The following is a 19987-nucleotide window of genomic DNA, read 5'->3' as shown; positions in this document are numbered from 1 at the left end:
GCTATTGTTGCTAACAGACGCTATGTTTTATGCAGGAAGACTTAATAAAACAAAATAAAACAGCCACCCCCTTCAGTGTAAAGGAAACTTTGAAGATAGGATGAGTTGAGAAAATAGTTAAAGAAACACAAGAGATGCTTGACTTTATAGATAGAAGAATAGAGTACAAAAGCAAAGAAGTTATGCTAGGCCATCAGAAAACATTGCTTTAGCATTAGCTGGAATATCTTGCAATTCTGGTCACTGCACCCTATCAAGGATGTCAAGACCTGATAGCTTAAAGATCTAATCAAGCATCAAAATTATGAAGATGTCGATAAGGGTGGAGCAGGAGCTCCAAAAGCTTGAAGTTCCAAATAAACCTGTTGTACTATAACCTGGTATCGTGTGATTTTTGACTTTGTCCACCCCAGTGCAACACTGGCACCTCCACATCTTGGGTATTCACAGCCAATTAACACCCTTTTCTCATGTTGTATAGTTGCTTTGTTTTTTGAAATTTAGCATTCTTACTTCTGTCCTGATGGGTGTAAGAAACAAAATTATGCAACACCTCTCTCTTTTCAGTAATATTCAAGAGTCATTTTTACACAGTGAGCTGTTAGAATCTGGAATTCAATGCCTAAAACTGTAGTGTAAGCAGACACAGTAGTACAAAAGAAAGACTGGCTAATCCCACAGGCCAGGTAAGGATTTCAAGTCCTCAGGATCTCCAAAAGCACCTTACAGCCAACTAAGTGCATTTGATGTGTAGTCATTGTCATAATGTAGAAATAACAGCAGCCAATTTGCATGTACCAAAATCCCACAAGTTACAATGTGATAACGAGAAGACAATTTGAGCTGGATTTTTATGTAGTCTGTCAATGCTGGCTACTTGATTGTAAGAGAGACCCTGTGATAGTCTCCTGGCAATTGGAGGGAAGAACAAAACATTGATATGGAATTCCATGCCACAGGCAACAGGATATTAATTAGGCTCATTATTGAGTCAGTTGGTACTTATCACCCCTAAACTCACCACAAATTAGCGATGGCCCAGCACTTAAATAGAGACCACATGACGGATACTGGATTCTTTAAGTCTGCCCAAAAGAAGTGTCACAGGTTCCCCAGGGGTTTCCCTGATCAATGGGCAAGAACATATCAGCCCAACAAAATGCCAGCTTCAGCTTTTCCATAGAATCCCTACAATGTGGAAACAGGCCATTTGGCCTAACAAATCCATATTGACCCTCCCACCCAGACCCATTCCCCTAACCTATATTTGCCATGACTAATGCACCTAACCTATGCATCCCTGAACACTATTGGCAATTTAACATGGCCAATTCATCTAACCTGTACATCTTTGGACTGTGGGGGGAAATCAGAGTACCCAGAGGAAACCAACGTAGACACGGGTAGAATGTGCAAACTCCACACAAACAGTCATTTTCAAAATGATTGAGGAATAAATACTGGCCAGAGCACAGAATAGCACTCCCCTGTTCACTTGCTGAGGACATCTAATTTCTTGATGCATCTTTACAAGAAGAGGACCTGCAATTTCCCAATTCATGTTGCCAGAAGGTAACACTCTGATTTCCTAAGATAAGGAGATAGCGATATAGATCTACCTGGATTTGCCGATGTTTTCTTAGTTGATTTTCGACTGATGGGTCCATAAGAAACAATGTGCAATGAAGTCAGATCTCTCCGTATCCTTGTCACCTTCTCTGAACTACTACAATTCTGTTCAAAAGTACACAGTTAGAATTTATTTCATCTTTAGACAAAGTTCCTAATATCTTCAATAGTTATTTAGACAATAAATTTCTATCAATTTGAATACAATGTAAGAATAAAAGGAAGCTAATATCTTTCACTTAACTGTTGTCTTAACTGCTAGAGGACCAAGGACCCTGCAAAATCCATTCAGAAACAACCAGTAATTCGCATCTCTCCTCATACTACAGTAACATTGTTTCATTTGCAGAGTGTGGGCATCACTGGCTAGACCAGCATTTATTGCACATCCCAAATTGTTAAGGGTCAAGCACATTTCTGTGGGTCTGGAGTTATATGTAGGCCAGACGAAGTAACGATGACAGATTTCCTTCCCTAAAGGACATCAATGAACCAGATGTGCTCTTCCCGGCAATCAACTATGGTTTCATGTCACCACAGAACTTTTAATTCAAATTTTCTTTATTGCATTCAAGTTCCACCATCTACCATAGCAGGACTCAAACCCAAGTCCCCAGAACATTATCTGAGTCTCTGGATTAATAGTCTAATGATAATACTACTAGACCATCACCTACCCTTATTTGAATTTATATAATGCCTTTAGTCTCATAAAATGTCCCAAGCATTTCACATCAATGTTATCAACCAAAATCAAACAAGCCACATAAGGAGATACTATGACTGCTAGTTCTTAAAGGGAGAAGGAGCAGTAATGAAACAGATGTTTAAAGAGGGTATTTTAGGGGGAATTTCCATGGTGGAAAGATCAATATTCAAAAGGATGAAATTAGACAGAGATTTCAGAGGTTGTAGGATTGGAGATGGTTCCAGAGAAAGGATGAATAGTAGAGAGTGGTTAGTATTTGACAGAGGACGAGAGTTGTAGGATTGGAGGTTATATTGCATATGGGTCTGAAAGAGTAAATATTTGATTGAGTGAATTAAGCATCATCCATGGTGATGATGTCAGGAACTTGATCAGAGTAAAGGAAGAGCTGATAGGACACAGACCTGAGGCTAGAATGATCCTAGGTCTCTGTGGCGATGTAGGTAACATTCACCAAATCTCCAAATAGTTACATTAATGCAATAAATTTTATCTTAGTCATTAAACAAGATTTTTCTATTTAGACTAGAAAGAGAACAACCTTCATCATCACTAGACCACTTTGATTTGAAGGAACCCAGACACACATAATATGGCGAACAGTGTTGCCCTGAACAGAGTTATGGTATGGTGAACAGTGTTATGCTGAAACACAACTGAGAGAGCAGTGATTACTGGAAAAGTGGTACTAGAAAGGTACCAAAAAAGAGAAATTAGACTTTAGGTAATCAGAGAAACAACCGGGATAAAAACAAAACATGTTGGTGAACCAGAAGACATCAAAAGAAACAGATGCAAGGGGGCCCCAATTTATGAATATCCAACTTATGAATGCTCATACTTATGAATGCAATCCCATACAAGGGTGTAATTTTAAAGATCCACATACAAACATTTCCTGTAGTTACGAACAGCTACTTTATGTTATTTTGTATTGTGTTCCGACTTGTGTACAAAGAACTTGAGAACGGATTCGGGAACGGAACCCATTGCAAGCTGGTGAAAACAAGCCTCATGGTAACACTCAACACAGAAGAATACGTCAGAGAATGAGATAGAAAGCATTTCAATCCTGACAGAAGATAGTCAGGAACAGAAGTATGCAGTTGCAACGTAGAGGTAGAGGCTGCATCTCAAGGCAAAAGATTTGGATTTGGCCCCAGGTCTGAAATGAACTGATAAGTTGGTCAGACCTTGGGGATTGTATGAGTTAAAGCAAAATAAAAATCTGTCATATAGAAGGGGAAACCTTAAATGGTGCAGTAATGCAGACTAATAAAGGACAGGAAAACCTTTGTTAGAGCTACAAAGGACAGGAAAATCCTCCAGTAATTGCCATTACTGCGGAAATAGAGTTAAACATGATAAATGCCTAATCACATTAGGAAGCAATGACATTTGAAATATTGTTGCCAGGAACACCAAATAGAGCACCAAATTAGATATCCTGGAGAAAACTTTCTTGCGGTATAGAATAGCTTTTGATCTAGATACTAAGGAAGAAGCTTAACAATTAAATACACTTCTGTACACAATTGGAAATATAGACAATAGTTTTATTGTTCGCTAAGGGATAAATACAATATCAAACAAATTAAAAGAAGTATTGAAATCCTTTGACAATTAATTCAACCTCAAAATTAATAAACCTCTTGAAAGGGCAAGATGTAACAAAAGTGTCACCATTCAGGTGAGTGTATGGCTGATTTCATTAATGGTCCTAAATCTTAGCAGGGGGAACTCTGAAGGTATGAGGGACAAGTTTGGGTAATCTGTAAATAGTTGCAGTAATGAAATAAATGGTCAAAAAACTAATAAAAGATAATGTATAACATGAATTTAAGCTAGTGAGGACAAGAAAAGGTGGACTGTAAATGTTTTTATCAATTTGTGAAAGGCAAATGATTGCCATAGATAAATGGACTCCCATTACAGATGGGGACAGGAAAACTTATAGGGCTGAATCTAATGTTGCTTTTTGGCTAAATCTAACACGTGCCAAGTTTTTTGGCATGATTTTTATCACAAGGCTTACTGAGTTTTATTTCCAAACTCACCTCATTAACTACCTAATCCATCCCCATTACATCTCTCATTTCCCCAGGACGGGTCCGTTGAATAGGAGAGTTCCTCCAGTTGAACTATTATCTGGGCTGGGCTGGCAAACACCAGAAGTCTAAACTCAAACACCCAGTGAACATCTCCAACCAAACAGCCACAGGAGAATGTGGACCCCTGCTCAGGAAATTTACAGCAACCTGCAGGGATACAACAGGGAGTACCCTACGAACAGTCCATGATGTGGATGTGAGACAATCACAACAAGCTGAACCCCAACCCTGCATATGTTGAAACCCAATATAGTCAAACTCCAGAGCATCCAGAACTCCCCAGTACACTAGTGTTGAAGCTTGCAACTTTTTATCCTCAAAAGTAAACTGCAGTTACTCCACCCGCTAACTGTGTGTTTGTTAAAGTGAATCTTCGAGTGAATGAGAGAACAATTATACACTTCCTTGCCAAATTCTCTTTTCATTCATAGTGTTCTTTAAAAAAAATGATAATAGAATTCATGCTCTGAAGTTGTTAAACTCAATGTTAAGTCCTGAAGACTGTACATTTCCAAAGCAAAAAATGAGGAGCTGTTCCTTCAGCTTGGATTGGGCTTTGCTGGAACACTGCAGCAAGCCGAGCTCAGAACTTCAGAGTATAAACTCTGTCTTCAATTTCAATTGCCCATTCTTTTCCCCAACCTCAAGTTTTTTTACATGGGTTTACTCTCAGCAGAGCTAACCTATTTTCTGCCATTAACATTTACTTTTCACATATGCCAATTCCCTATTACAATTAGCATTCCCTTTGCCTTTTGCTCTGGGCACAATTACTATCTGTTCTATTTGCTGTTCCTCCCCCTGTTTTATGGTATAAATCCGTCACTTTTAAGACTCTTTCAGTTCTCAAGAAGTTATGGGAGTTGGACTCAAAATATTAGCTGTTTCTCACTCCCTACATGCTGCCAGAACAGCTGAATTTCTCCAGCACTTTCTGTTTTTATTTCAGATCTCCAGAAGGGTGGCACGGTGGCTCAGTGGTTAGCACTGCTGCCTCAAAGCATGATGGTCCCAGGTTTGATTCCAGCCTTGGGCAACTGTCTGTGTGGAGTTTGCACGTTCTCCCTGTGTCTGTGTGGGATTTCTCCGGGTGCTCCGGTTTCCTCCCACAGTCCAAAGGTGTGCTGGTCAGGTGAATTGGCCGTGTTAAATTGCCCATAGTGCTACGTGCATTAGTCAGAGGAAAATTGGTCTGGGTGGGTTACTCTTCAGAGGGTCGGGGTGGACTTGTTGGGCTGAAGGGCCTGTTTCCACACTGTAGGGAATCTAATCTCAGTACTTTCTTTTATTTCAGAATTTCCTGAGGTTAGTTACATTGGAACAGAAGTTTGTTTCATATAAGAAATGAGATGAAGAGCTGTGACTATAATGATTTGATTGAAATATTAGCCACTGCTATCAAAACTGAAAAAAGTTTAGATTCTAAGTGACAGCAGGTTGAGATGAAATGCCAGCAAACAGGCGGAAACAGAACTGTCTATGCCATTTGGGACAATGAAAGCTTCTGCAATTGAATTCAGTCTGACTGCAAAACAGCAATGTGAACAACCAATTATGAAGAATTCAAATCTGCTATTAGGGTCTGAGATGATAAAGAAAGGACAATTTCCATCAAACTTTCAGACTTCTCCACCTTCCAAAGAAGACTCAATACCTTTCAGGATATACAGGTCAAAGGAGTCCACTTAATTACCACTACATCCACAAATATCCATTCTCTCCAACTTTAAACGCTCAGTAGTGTGCACCATCTACAAGACGCACGACAGAAATTCACCAAGGTGTTTTGGGCAGCACATTTCAAATCCACAATCACTATGATCTAGAAGAGCTAGAACAGTAGATATATGGAAACACCACCTGCAAGTTCCTGTCCAAGCTACTCATCATCCTGATTTGGAAATATAGTTCTTCTACTGTCATTGTGTCAAAATCGTAGAGCTCCTTCAATATGTGGGGCAGCTACACCAAATGAACTGCAGTTGTTCACCATCCTCTCAAGGACAACTTGAGATGAGCAATGAATGCTGGTCCAGCCAGTGATTCTCACATCCCATGAGTGAATATATAAATCAAATAATAGTATATCTCCAGGTAACACAGTTGAAGAGGAGAGGAAGTTGGTACCATCAATAATACAGTCACAGAGAGGATAGGAGAGCACGCAAAATATTCAAGGAAATAAAGAAATAAGTCTGCTTACTTCAGCATAGTTGTACAGAAATAAATTGAAGATATGGTGTATGTAACTCCAAGAAAGACAAAACTAAGAAGTGATAAACAACATGCAAAGATGTAAGATACTACAAAGAAATCATGGCCCGCTATAGTTGGGTCCGTAGCAACAGCAATAAAAACCAATATACATCATCCCAGTCCACTGTATGAGAAAAACAAGAGGTTAAAGATCTTTTCATTCAAGAGAGAACTCCAGACCTCAGTCTAAATCAACTACTGCTACCCAACAATTAACTCTTACCAAGACCAAAAAAGAATATAGTGAACAGGAATAGTGAAACCTCTAAATCGTCTGAATTTTGAAATTGAAAGATCTAGGGGAGATGGACAGTGGTACATGTAATTTGTTAAACAAATGTATAGTAATAGTTGCATATAGGGGAGATACTGTACATGGGTCTGGAAGGGTGTGAGATGAATGTGCTGTGAACAGTCTCTGCAGTATTGTAGATCACATTCATGTAAACTAAAAATAGTTTACATAATGTAATAAACTTCATATTGTTTGTTAGCAAGACTCTTCTAGTTACACCAGAAGGTGGCTATCCTCATCCACATTAAGCACCATGAGTTTACAGGAACTCACATAACTAGTTACAGAGATAGAGAGGGCTGGAGGAGATAAAAAAGAAAGAGGGTTGTAAGGCTGGAGGAGGTCCTATCAGGAGGGAGAGATGTAGGTTATGGAGGAAATCGGAGCATTTAGGCCTGGATATTACAGCGACAAGCCCAATTTCCTGGTAGTAGTGCAGGAGATGCCCCTTATGTCCCTTCAATACACTGAAGTGTCAGTTGTTAAGGAGAAAAAGATTCTCCCATCTTATAGTTCACACTATAACCATGCACTGACCTTATCAGAGATGTAAAATCTCTGAAAAATGCATGATAATACTTTCATGCTGTACCTCAATGAACCCCATGTCTTGCTAGACAATTGCTGTTTTGAGTCTGGTTTCCCATACTTTCATAGAATTACAATGACTTTTCCAGCACATAAGTAGGCCATTTGATTCAACTGAGCCATGATGTGTTTTAAATCTTGAGTGAAATCAGAAGAATTAATTGCTTTATCCTTGGTGAACTATCAAATACAGTCTTAATTTGCCACAGGGTATAAAGTTAGACCACACAGTGACAATCAAAATATCAGGAAGCATGATCCAGTTGTTAAAATAGGAGGGGGTTGGTGGAAACAATTTGATCAGAATTCAACCCAGACAATAGACAAAGATTTTACATCCTCCAAAATTTCAGACATCTTATACTTACAGGCTGGCACAGGGCAGCTGTGTTGTGACATATTTGAACATGGCAGTGTAGGAAGATATCTTTGTAGGAGTCGCCAACAAACTTAAACATCTGGATACGAAACATGGCCTCAGAACCTTGGCCATTTGTTTTCACCAAAAGGGTGCGTTCAGTTGAAACCTCTGGGCAGCTGTTATTGGAACATTAACATAGTGGCATCAGTTACACCCAAGTTGAGAGTGAGCGAGTGTATATAAATCACACATTACTGTTATTGTTCCCATCATCAACTGAACCAGTACTAAGGCTTGATGACCCTTCAGGATTTCTCTGGAATGACCAGGAATTGAAGGTATATCTCTAGGATGTGACTGGAAGCAAAAGTTACAGGTAGGAGGCATTTACAAAACAAATGCATTGCTTCAACAGGTTGTAAATGTGGGAGTTGAGAAAGAAGCAGGCTATCTGTTTGGCTGACAGTTAACTGGATCATGAGGAGCCTGGTTAGTTTCCAACTGGCCTGGAGAAATGTCATGTGCTGCGAGGCTGGGCATGTAGATTGATCAATAGGTAAAGCATAAGGATATGGGGAGTTTTAACCTCAGGAGATCACGTGATTACATTCAGCCAAAGTCGACAGTCCAAACATTACAACAACAGATGAAATGAATGATAAGATGGAATTCTTTTCATTCATTGGCCATTTCGACATGAATATTGCAAACACTGATAGGTCTGTTTCACAGATGAACTATCTGGCCATTAATATGGACACAAACAATATAAAACTTCTACATTAAACTCTTTTGATCAGAAATATTGCATTTTTTTTGTCAAACTCTGTGTCCCTCCTTAGACAGGTTAATCTAGCCATTTGCAGTTCAGTAATTTGAATGATCCTGAAATAAGCTTCTAGCCCTAAATTGTCTCCATTACCAAAACTGCCAATGTCCGCATCTATATTATCACTTTCTTCTGACCTTGTCTCAGATTGTCCATGCCTCAAAATAAGGTAATTGTTCGAAGACAACTCCAACACTGGCACTTACCTGTTACAGCATATTCAGGTTGGTTGGAGAGGATCATTGTGTCCATAAGCTCACAGACACCCATGGTCCTAGTGACCAACAATCAATTGAAGCCTGTCCCAGGCCTGTTTCCCATGGCTTAAAGTCAGTGCATCAAGGTCCTGTTGGCCACTGAGTAATTGAAATCTTAAAGCTGTGACTCACTCTGCTGTAGTCATGAATAAACTGAAGGAAGTGATGGCTAGTAAGTGCACTAGCTGGCCCTGAAGGGATTTTTGTGAACCAATTTACTTTTTATACCATCCAAAACCTCAAAGCCCCACTGGTGTTACACCGACAAAAGGCTGATTACAGTTGATTACCTTGTTTGCACAATTCATGGGATATTTTAATGCGCTTGTGTTAATGCATTTCTGTGGCAACTTGAGTATAAGTCCACTTTGGCAAAATAAATCACAACTGGGTGCCACTTTCACTGAATGCAGTCCTAGCATAGACTTAGTAGGCCATCACACACCGTGGGAGAAAAAAATAAACCACTCTGCCTGCCCATTACTTGTTCACAGTCTGTTCTTAGCTAAACAGAGCATACCCATAATACCTCAACTTGACCACAACCAGCTCAGGAACTAAACAGCAAAACAAGACATTACCTAAACAGCTTCCAGACTGAAGGAATACACTCCTTACATGATCTGATAACAGACTTCCTACCTCACAATAGCATCACCGCTCCTGCAACCCCAAGGGCATCCCCAGTCTCCTCAGCTACTGAAGCTCCACAAAGCCTACCTAAACTAAGTGGCACCCAGATACCTGACAAGAATGCACACCACTCTGCAGACCCATTGAAACCAAGATACTGGACATTAGTAACTGTTCTAGCAGAGGAGCGGAACCTCCTGTTACAATTACTAACTGATTACTACTATCAGGCAACTGATTGTTTTCCATTGAATGTAATTTAATTCATATTGTCCGGTAATTAACACTACACGACTGTAACACTATAAAAACTGTCTGTATCTGCAGCTTGGGGAAGAGAATCCTTGACTTAGCTGTATGGAGTGTCCGTTCTGTACCAGTTCTGCCCATTTCTTTTCCCCACGAGAAAGAGAAATAAACCAGTGAGAAATAAACCAGTATTCATCAATTCACAAGATCTGTGTGTGGCCTCTATTTGTAATTGGACAATTCTTTGACACACACAAAAAGGACTGTGCAGAAAGGTCTGCAGGTCTGCCTCAGCCATATGATAGAGCATTCAGTGAAGACATGGGTGGATGATAGCAGGCTCTTTCAATTATGATCAGTTTTTGTGCTGGTAAATTACATGAGGACTGAAGGTTCACAGAATGGAGATATTTCTGTGAGCACATAATAATTAAAAGGAGAAGATAGGATCATTTAGAGATGAGGTTGTTATCTGATACCTAATAGTAGGGGACCAACAGTACCATGGATGCTTTATAAATTCAGTAAACATTGTTTTAACCAGCACTCTCGATAAACTGGTAAAAATTACATATCTCAAAACCAAGAAGTTAATTGTATTATTCTGTCCAATCAGTATAGTTTTATTTTACTTTATTTACCTCAATATAAATATACTTGTTGATCAATGGAATGGCAACATAAAATATCAACAGTTGATTCAATTTCAAGTCAATTTCTTCTCAAATACTGTAGAATACTGCAATAGCCAAATAGTCATTTGAGCTTGCGAGTGTAAAGGCTCTCTGCTGGCAAGTCTTATTTAAGGCAAAATTGCATTATTAATTAAGAGATTTATGCTGTAAACAAAGTATAACAGTGATGTGTTTATCCCCTGCATTACATTTCTATTACTTAGTGTGTTTTTACATTGATTATGTGGACCTCTAGATTATCCAGAATATTTGATCAACTGGTACAGTCCTTGTCCCATAGGTTCAGGTTAATAAAAGGTTTGCTGCATTTGCTTCAGTTTTACAGAGGAAATGAGGCTGGGGAGCTGCAAGAGAATGAGAACATATCAAACATTGTAACGTTAGGGGCAGAAGTCAGCTAATCAAACCTGCTCCAACTTCAATTAGATTAAAGATGATCACCGACTTCAATGCTACTTTCCAATTTTATCCCCAGATAGCTGGATGTCATTGGTATCCAGAAATCTATCCATTTCAGTGTTGAACAGGTTCAATAATCGGGCTTTGTAGTAATGGTGTGGGTGGCACGGTGGCACAGTGGTTAGCACTGCTGCCTCACAGCGCCAGAGACCCGGGTTCAATTCCCGACTCAGACGACTGACTGTGTGGAGTTTGCACATTCTCCCCGTGTCTGCGTGGGTTTCCTCCGGGTGCTCCGGTTTCCTCCCACAGTCCAAAGATGTGCAGGTCAGGTGCATTGGCCATGCTAAATTGCCCATAGTGTTAGGTTAAAGGGGTAAATGTAGGGGTATGGGTGGGTTGCGCTTCGGCGGGTCGGTGTGGACTTGTTGGGCCGAAGGGCCTGTTTCCACACTGTAAGTAATCTAATCTAATCTAATATATTTTACTGTCATTTGAAAATTTGGATTTTTAAAACAGAGATATTTTTGGTTTCAGCTTTGAAAAGGTAACTTTTTAAATAAGATTTAAGTTTATAAAATCATGAGGGGCATGGATAGGATGAACAGCTAAGGTCTTTTCCCCAGGGATGGGTGAGTCCAAAACTAGAAGGCATAGGTTTAAGGTGAGAGGAAAAGATTTAAAGAGGACCTAAGGACTAACGTTTTCACAGAGAGGGTAGTGTGTGTGTGGAATGAGCTGCCAGAAGAAGTTATGGAGGCTGGTACAATTTCAACTTTTCAAAGGCATCTGGATGGGTAGAGGAAAGGTTTAGCGAGATATGGGTCAAATGCTGGCAAATGGGACTAGATTACGTTAGGATATCTGGTCAGCATGGACAAGTTGGAGCAAAGGGTCTGTTTCCATGTGGTACAGCTCTATGATTCTGTGTAAGAAAACCTAAATTCATAATTTCAGAGAAATATGTAACTTGGAGGTGCCTTGTGTTAGACTATATTAATGGGGTCTCTCCTGGGCACTGGGTTTTTATTATATTAACAGGAGTCTCTCCTGTGTACTTAGTTATGGGAGGTCTTTCCTGGATGCTGGGTTTATACTAGTTTAAATGATTTTTTTTTAATTCTAAAGTTTTAAATCACAAAGCTACTGCATTTAAATTATGTAAGTTGAAACCTCTCCTTAGGATGAAGATGATATTATATAAGTTTTACTCAGATGGGCATCAAGTACATACAATCCATCTCTCTTTAGTAAATGGATAAGAATATGTACTCACCACAGTACAGAAAATTGGCTGAGTGACAGTGTTAGAGATCCTGCTGATACTTCATTATTTTATTCTTTTATCAATTTTCAATTATGAGCTGAAAATGACTGATTTGGGGGTCAAAAAGAAAAGTACAGACCAGGCAAGCTTTGATTGTTTGTGAGGCCAGGCCTGGAGGCTAATTGCAGGTTGCAACAGACACAGTCACTCCCGAGAAAATCAGAAAACAGAAGTTGGCTGTTAACAAAGTCAGTAGGTGAGAGTTGGTTGCAGTAAGTCTGAAGGAGACCCTATGTTCAAACAGGTGGCTTGTTGAATGGTGACTGAGGCACTGGGAAGAGTCTAGCAGTCTATCATGGTGGAACCAGAATTAAAATTGGTTTTGTGCTATGTTTTCTGGAGATGGTTCTGGGCTACTGCATGAAGATTTGAAAGTTCCCTGCTATACCTGCTTCCAGCAGCCCAAACAGAGAAAAGCAGAGTTGCCTTTGCCTGAGTGAACTGAGAATGTGACCCTGATCAAGGTTTCAGGAAAAACAGCCCAGGAGTCCACGTTTATGATTGTGAACATGTATCGTGAGGGACATTTCAGTAATCTGGCCAGTTTTGTTATTTTCTTTGATTTACCTCTTAACTGTACAGATTACAGATTACATTACAGATTACATTACAGTGTGGAAACAGGCCCTTCGGCCCAACAAGTCCACACCGACCCGCCGAAGCGAACCCACCCATACCCCTACATTTACCCCTTACCGAACACTACGGGCAATTTAGTATGGCCAATTCACCTGACCCTGCACATCTTTGGACTGTGGGAGGAAACCGGAGCACCCGGAGGAAACCCACGCAGACACGGGGAGAACGTGCAAACTCCACGCAGTCAGTCGCCTGAGGCGGGAATTGAACCCAGGTCTCTGGCGCTGTGAGGCAACAGTGCTAACCACTGTGCCACCGTGCCGCCCAACTGTGTTGGTCTACCTTTTGTAAAAGTGGAACTGAAAATAAATGTTTTGAGTTTAAGACACAGATATTAATCAGCTTACTGTGCTGTTTAATTTTCTCTCTGTTAATGTTAATTTGTATTTAATAAAACGTTGAGTCTTATGTCTGAGATATACAGGTAGCCCCACTCTCCAAAAGGACAGCGTTCCCAGGAAAGCTTTTGTAAGCCAAAAATGGTGTAAAGCGAAACTGCATGATTTATATGGGGAAAAATATCACCATTTTTCGCAAAAGCAAAAATCTTCTTTGGATTTGCAAAAACAGGTACTAATGTTGGTCTCTTGTAAAAGTGAAGTTGCGCAAAGCGAACGTTTGAAAAGCGGGGGAATACCAGTAAAACCAGTGAAAACAATCTGGATATTAATTATTCATGAAGTCTGGAATTATTTATTCAAAAGTCTGATGGCTGTTTGGGGGTCTTTTGACTGTTTAATTTCTATATTGCAAATACAGGGGTAGAAAGGCTGCTTTGGTTTGGCTGTCTGTCTCTATGTCATAACAATAGGTATTAAAGAGTAATGGTCAAGACATACATTTCAGGCTGGAGGAAAGTCTGTAATAGAGATCCCCAGGTCAGTATTGGGATCCCTGTTTTTCCTGATATATATTAATGATCCGGATCTTGATGTGCAAGGAGCAATTTCAGACTTCACAGATGACACAAAACTGGGAAAAATTGTAAACTGTAAGGAGGAAAGTGCAAAATTCCAAAAGGACATTAACAAATTGGTGGAGTGGGTGGTTAGGTGGCAGATGAGTTTCTATGAGAAGCGTGAGGTGATACATTTTGGTAGGATGAACATTGAAGGACAATATGAAATAGGGGGTACAATTCTAAAAAGGATGCCAGATCAGAGGGACAAATCATTGAAAGTGCCAGAGCAATTATAGAAAGCAGTAAGTAAAGCATTTTGTATTCTCAGCTTAATTTATAGGGGCATAGAATACAAGAGTAAGGAGGTGATGTTGAACTTGTGCAAGACACTTATTAGACATTAGCTAGAGTAATGTGCACAGTTGTGGGGGCCAAATTATAAGCAAAAAGAAATGCATCAGAGATAACGCAGAACTGGCTAACGAGAATGTTTCCAGGGATTAGGGACTTTAGTTATGAGGGTGGTTTGAAGAAATTGGGACTGTTCTTTGAATGAAGGCAGCTAGGAGAAAATTTGATAAAGGTTTTCAAAATTATGCTCAGACTGGATAGAGTAGAGAGGGAGAAACTGTTCCTGCTGTAAAAGGATCAAGCCCAAGAGGGCATAGATTTAAAGTGATTTGTCAACAAAGTAAGGACAGTGAGAAAATATCTTTTCACTCAGCAATTAGTCAGGGTATGAAACAGGGTTTGGTTAGCTCAGTTGACTGGACAGCTTGTTTGTGATGTAGAGTGATGCCAACAGTATAGGTTCAATTCCCACACCACCTGAGGCAACTATGAAGGACTGTCCCCAACCTTTACCCTCACCTGAGGCACAGTGCCCCTCAGGTTAAACCGTAAATCATCTTTCTCTAATGAGAGCAGCTCTATGGTCCAATAGAACTGTGGTGACTTTATCTTGAGGGTTTGGAATGTACTGCCTGCAAGTGTAATGCTGGCAAGTTCAAGTGAGGCTTCAAGAGGTCTAGCGGATGAATATTTGAACAGAAATATTGTGCAAGAATATGGGCACCTAGATTGACAGTGGGTAAACATGCATGCTTGAAGAGCTTGTTTGGTCACAGTGGGCCGAATGGCCTCCTGTAATTCTATGAAGATCTTCCATTCTGCTAAAAATTGTTCTGTCCAGCTCCAACTTCCACTTCATTAACCCAATGCCCTCAGATTTAGTAGATGATTACCTGAAAGTGGATCATACACCAACCTGTCTTTAATAAAGATGAACTGAATGTTATGATGGGGCTTTTTAGTTGGTGTTGCCCAGCACTTTTCGAGACGCAACAATAAATGAGTTGGAATCTGTAAAACAACACAGATTAATATGTCAGAGTGACTCCCCAAGTGTGTTTTAAATGAGAGAAAAATACAACAGGAATTTGCAACAGTATAGCACAAAGAAAAAAAACCATCACAACTAAATGCAATAATTAATTAGGGGAAGGCAAAGGCCTAGCGGTATGATTGCTAGGCTATTAATCCAGAGAGCCAGATATTGTTATCGGGACAGTAGTTTAAATCTCAACATGACAGATGGCAGAATTTGAATTCAATTTAAAACAAATCTGGAATTAAGCGTCAAATGAGGACCATGAAACAAGTTTCCAACTGTTGGGAAAAATCCATCTGGTTCACTAATGCCCTTTAGGAAAGGAAATCTGCCACCCTTACCCAGTCTGGTCTACATTCTGGATCCATAGCAATGTGGTTGATTCTTAACTGCCCTCTGGACAATTAGGGATTGGCATTAAATGCTGGCCTAGCCAGTACACCGACATCCAATGAATAACAAAAAAGTGGCTTTCAATTATTTACTATTATTTTATCAAGGGTTCAAGGTTTCATCTGTCTACTAAGATGGATGTAAATAAACCCACAGCACTATTTGAAGAGGAACAAGATAGTCCTCTTCAGTGTTTCGGCTAGTATTAATCGTTCGACAAAGACTGTTAAAAAAAACAGACTAACTGGTCATTTATCACATTGTTGTTTGTTGAAGATTGCTGTGCATAATTTGGCTGTGACTTTTCCTACCTTGCAGCATTAACTGCATTTCAAAACTATTTCGTTAACTGTAAAGTGCTTTGAGATCTGTATATCAATGCAATTTTATTAACTAGTAACTTTTTTAAAAACATTTGTTACACAGAGCCATAGAGTTGGGCCACATGGAAACAGATCCTTCAGTCCAATTCATCTATGCCGACCAGATACCCTAAATTAATCTAGCCCCATTTGCCAGCATTAGCCCACATCCCTCTAAACCCTTACTATTCACATACCCACCCAGATGCCTTTTAAATGTAATTGTACCAGCCTCCACTACCTCTGACAGCATATTCAATACACACACCACCCTCTGCATGCAAAAGCTGCCCCTGAGATCACTTTTAAATCTTTCCCCTCTCACATTCTGGGTAATCCAAGATGGAGGACGAGAATAATTTCTGGCTATAAGAGCTGCTCCTTTTTTGAGGTATTTTAGGTGTTGGAGGTGAATTCCTCGAATTCCAGGAGCAGCAATTACTGTTTTATATGCTAATGCATTGTTTTGGAACTTTGGAAAAAAAAAGTCAAAACAACAGCAGTTTTAAAAGGGAGAAGAGCAGACAAAGGCAGCACATGGTGAGGGCAGGAGAGAGAGAGAGAGAAAACCTGCACAGTTACTGCCTTTGCTGTTTGAATTCGTGTATCGCTGGACATCGGAGTTCATCTGGGAAATTTGTTTGAATAATTTCTGTAGCTGGTAAGGTAAGTATAAAAAAGCTGAATTTTTTTTGTAGTATATAATAAGTATAGTAAGTTATTATTAGAGTGGTCAGATTTCTAGCATCTGCAGTGCTTTGGTTTATTATACAAAAAATCAATTATTTTCTGTTTTGTAAAATGATAGTAAAGATAAACCATTGTAAGCGTTTGTTTTTTCTTTGATTATTTTACTACTGTTTAATAAAACTATTGGCTAAAATTAAATTAGTATAGAATCATTCTTTTAGTAGACTAGAGTTAGCCACAGAACTGAATCAGCAATGCACTATTTGTAAAATACAACTGTTTCTTGGCACATAACGAAATTTTAACCAGAGTCTAACTATATTATGAACTTTGATTCCAAATTGATCCGACTCTTGTCTGTTATTGACAGGTGCAATCATAATGATCAACTTCTCAGCCGAGATGTTTCCTAAACTATTCAATAGTTTATAATAGATGGCAATTCCATATTTTCATTTTAAGTTAGATCCATTTATTTAGATACTGAGGCAGTGATCTTGAGAAGGAAATTATTTGATAAAATTCTATATCTAAGCTTAATAAAGAAAATGAAGACACCCAAATGTATGTGTAAGTAATTTTGAGTTAACATGAAATGATAAAGTGCGTCACTCCGTATACAAGTCATTGTGTGAAATGATATCAGAGTTTCACTTTTTAGAAGTGCCTTCACCGACTCCAGACCCCGTCATGTGTTCCTTTATTTTCTGGCCTCTGTTGTATTAAAGGAAGGTAGGTGGAAAAACCCCTATTTAAAAGGCTTTAATTCTCACCAAAAGAATTTTTATCCAGTCATCAAACAAAGTTAGTTTCGATCCTTTAGAGGAGAATACTAATAAACCTGTCATAATTTCAGATACTATTATGCCAGAAATTCAAAGCTTTAGAATCTCCTGGTTTAATAAGAGTTTTGCCAACAAAGTAGTTGAGATGGATAGGAAATTGAGAATCCCATCTCCACTCCATATATTAGAGGTACTTTATGATGCCTTACTGCAGGAGTGTATTTTGAGTTTAAGCAATTTAATATCATAAACTTTAAACAGTGCATTGGTGTGCTAAATGTTTTGTACTCCAGTGTTACTTCACAAGCTCTTGTTTTGATGCAAGAAGTTAATTAACCACATTCTGTGATGTAAGGTTTATATTGCTTTGTTTGGATAAGCTCCGTCTTGAGAATCTGCTTTTCTTACAAAAGACAAGTACAACATGTCTGGAAAACCAGTGCTGGAATGTTTCCCACTTTGGAAATAACAAATTAGAAGGGAATATGGTTTATCTATTTAAGGTCCGAGCATTCTACAGACAGAACAAAAACTTTTGTTCATCTCGGTAGCTATCTAATTCATGAATATTTGAGATCGTTCTATTATTAATTAATTAGTTAGCAAATTGCCGTTTCCTTGCTATCAGGGAGCGCTGAACCCTGAATGCATTTAAAACTCTGCAGTGATTTTTTTTAGATAAAAGTGTCAAAATATCTCTCGATGTTTCTTCACAAGGTTTTAGAAATATCCTGTATGAATTCAATGGACGGAAGTCTAATATCTGTCATCTCTTGTAATGTTTTATCAAATCTCAAGTAAATATTGAAATGTGCTGTTAAGTATTTTTGGATCATTGGAATCTCTTTTGGGGTAGAAGTGACCTGTACAAGAAGGACAGATTGTACCTAAATTGGAAGGGGACTAATATACTGGCAGGGAAATTTGCTAGAACTGCTTGGGAGGATTTAAACTAGTAAGGTGGGGGGGGGAGACCCAGGGAGATAGTGAGGAAAGAGATCGATCTGAGATGGGTACAGCTGAGAACAGAAGTCAGTCAAACAGTCAGGCCAGGCAGGGACAAGGTAGGACTAATAAATTAAACTGCATTTATTTCAATGCAAGGGGCCTAACAGGGAAGGCAGATGAACTCAGGGCATGGTTAGGAACATGGGACTGGGATATCATAGCAATTACGGAAAAATGGCTCAGGATGGGCAGGACTGGTAGCTTAATATTCCAGGATACAAATGCTACAGGAAGGATAGAAAAGGAGGCAAGAGAGGAGGGGGAGTGGCATTTTTGATAAGGGGTATCATTACAGCTGTGCTGAGGGAGGATATTCCCAGAAATACATCCAGGGAAGTTATTTGGGTGGAACTAAGAAATAAGAAAGGGATGATCACCTTATTGGGATTGTGTTATAGACCCCCCAATAGTCAGAGGGTAATTGAGAAACAAACTTGCAAGGAGATCTCAGCTATCTGTAAGAATAATAGGGTAGTTATGGTAGGGGATTTTAACTTTCCAAACATCGACTGGGACTGCCATAGTGTTAAAGGTTTAGATGGAGAGGAATTTCTTAAGTGTGTACAAGACAACTTTCTGATTCAGTATATGGATGTACCTACTAGAGAAGGTGCAAAATTTGACCTACTCTTGGGAAATAAGGCAGAGTAGATGACTGAGGTGTCAGTGGGTGAGCACTTTGGGGCCAGCGACCATAATTCTATCCGTTTTAAAATAGTGATGGAAAAGGATAGACCAGATCTAAAAGTTGAAGTTCTAAATTGGAGAAAGGCCAATTTTGACAGTATTAGGCTGATTGGAGACAGATGTTTACAGGTATGGGGACAGCTGAAAAATGGGAAGCCTTCAGAAATGAGACAACAAGAATCCAGGGCAAGTATATTCCTGTCAGGGTGAAAGGGAAGGCTGGTAGATATAGGGAATGCTGGATGACTAAAGAAATTGAGGGTTTGACTAAGAAAAAGAAGGAAGCATATGTCAGGTATAGACAGGATAGATCGAGTGAATCCTTAGAAGAGTATAAAGAAAGTAGGAGTGTACTTAAGAGGGAAAAACAGGAGGGCAAAATGGGGACATGAGATAGCTTTGGCAAATAGAATTAAGAAGAATCTAAAGAATTTTTACAAATATATTAAGGACAAAAGGGTAACTTGGGAGAGAATAGGGCCCCTCAAAGACCAGCAAGGCAGCCTTTGTGTGGAGCCACAGAAAATGGGGGAGATACTAAATGAATATTTTGCATCAGTATTTACTGTGGAAAAGGATATGGAAGATATAGACTGTAGGGAAATAGATGGTGACATCTTGCAAAATGTCCAGATTACAGAGGACTAAGTGCTGGATGTCTTGAAATGGTTAAAAGTGGATAAATCCCCAGGACCTGATCAGGAGTACCCGAGAACTCTGTGGGAAGCTAGAGAAGTGATTGCTGGGCCTCTTGCTGAAATATTTGTATCATCGATAGTCACAGATGAAGTGCC

The 19987-nt window shown here is 39.4% G+C and overlaps 1 protein-coding gene across 1 annotated transcript in view; it reads right to left on the bottom strand.

Moving 5' to 3' along the window:
• Positions 1-563: 563 nt before the first annotated feature.
• Positions 564-19987, bottom strand: part of si:dkeyp-110a12.4 (pancreatic secretory granule membrane major glycoprotein GP2) — a 37203-nt gene continuing 17779 nt past the window's right edge. Inside the window, exons 6-9 of the mRNA XM_043687442.1 lie at positions 15146-15240; positions 7957-8125; positions 1620-1734; positions 564-628 (exon numbers count right to left, since the gene is read on the bottom strand). Of these exons, the coding sequence (XP_043543377.1) occupies positions 564-628; positions 1620-1734; positions 7957-8125; positions 15146-15240 (444 nt within the window). The remainder of the gene's footprint in view (positions 629-1619; positions 1735-7956; positions 8126-15145; positions 15241-19987) is intronic.

This window comes from Chiloscyllium plagiosum, chromosome 3 (genome assembly GCF_004010195.1).
Source record: "Chiloscyllium plagiosum isolate BGI_BamShark_2017 chromosome 3, ASM401019v2, whole genome shotgun sequence".
Taxonomy (NCBI): domain Eukaryota; kingdom Metazoa; phylum Chordata; class Chondrichthyes; order Orectolobiformes; family Hemiscylliidae; genus Chiloscyllium; species Chiloscyllium plagiosum.
Note: the sequence above shows the minus strand (reverse complement) of the source record. Positions and strands in the feature narration are given on the sequence as shown.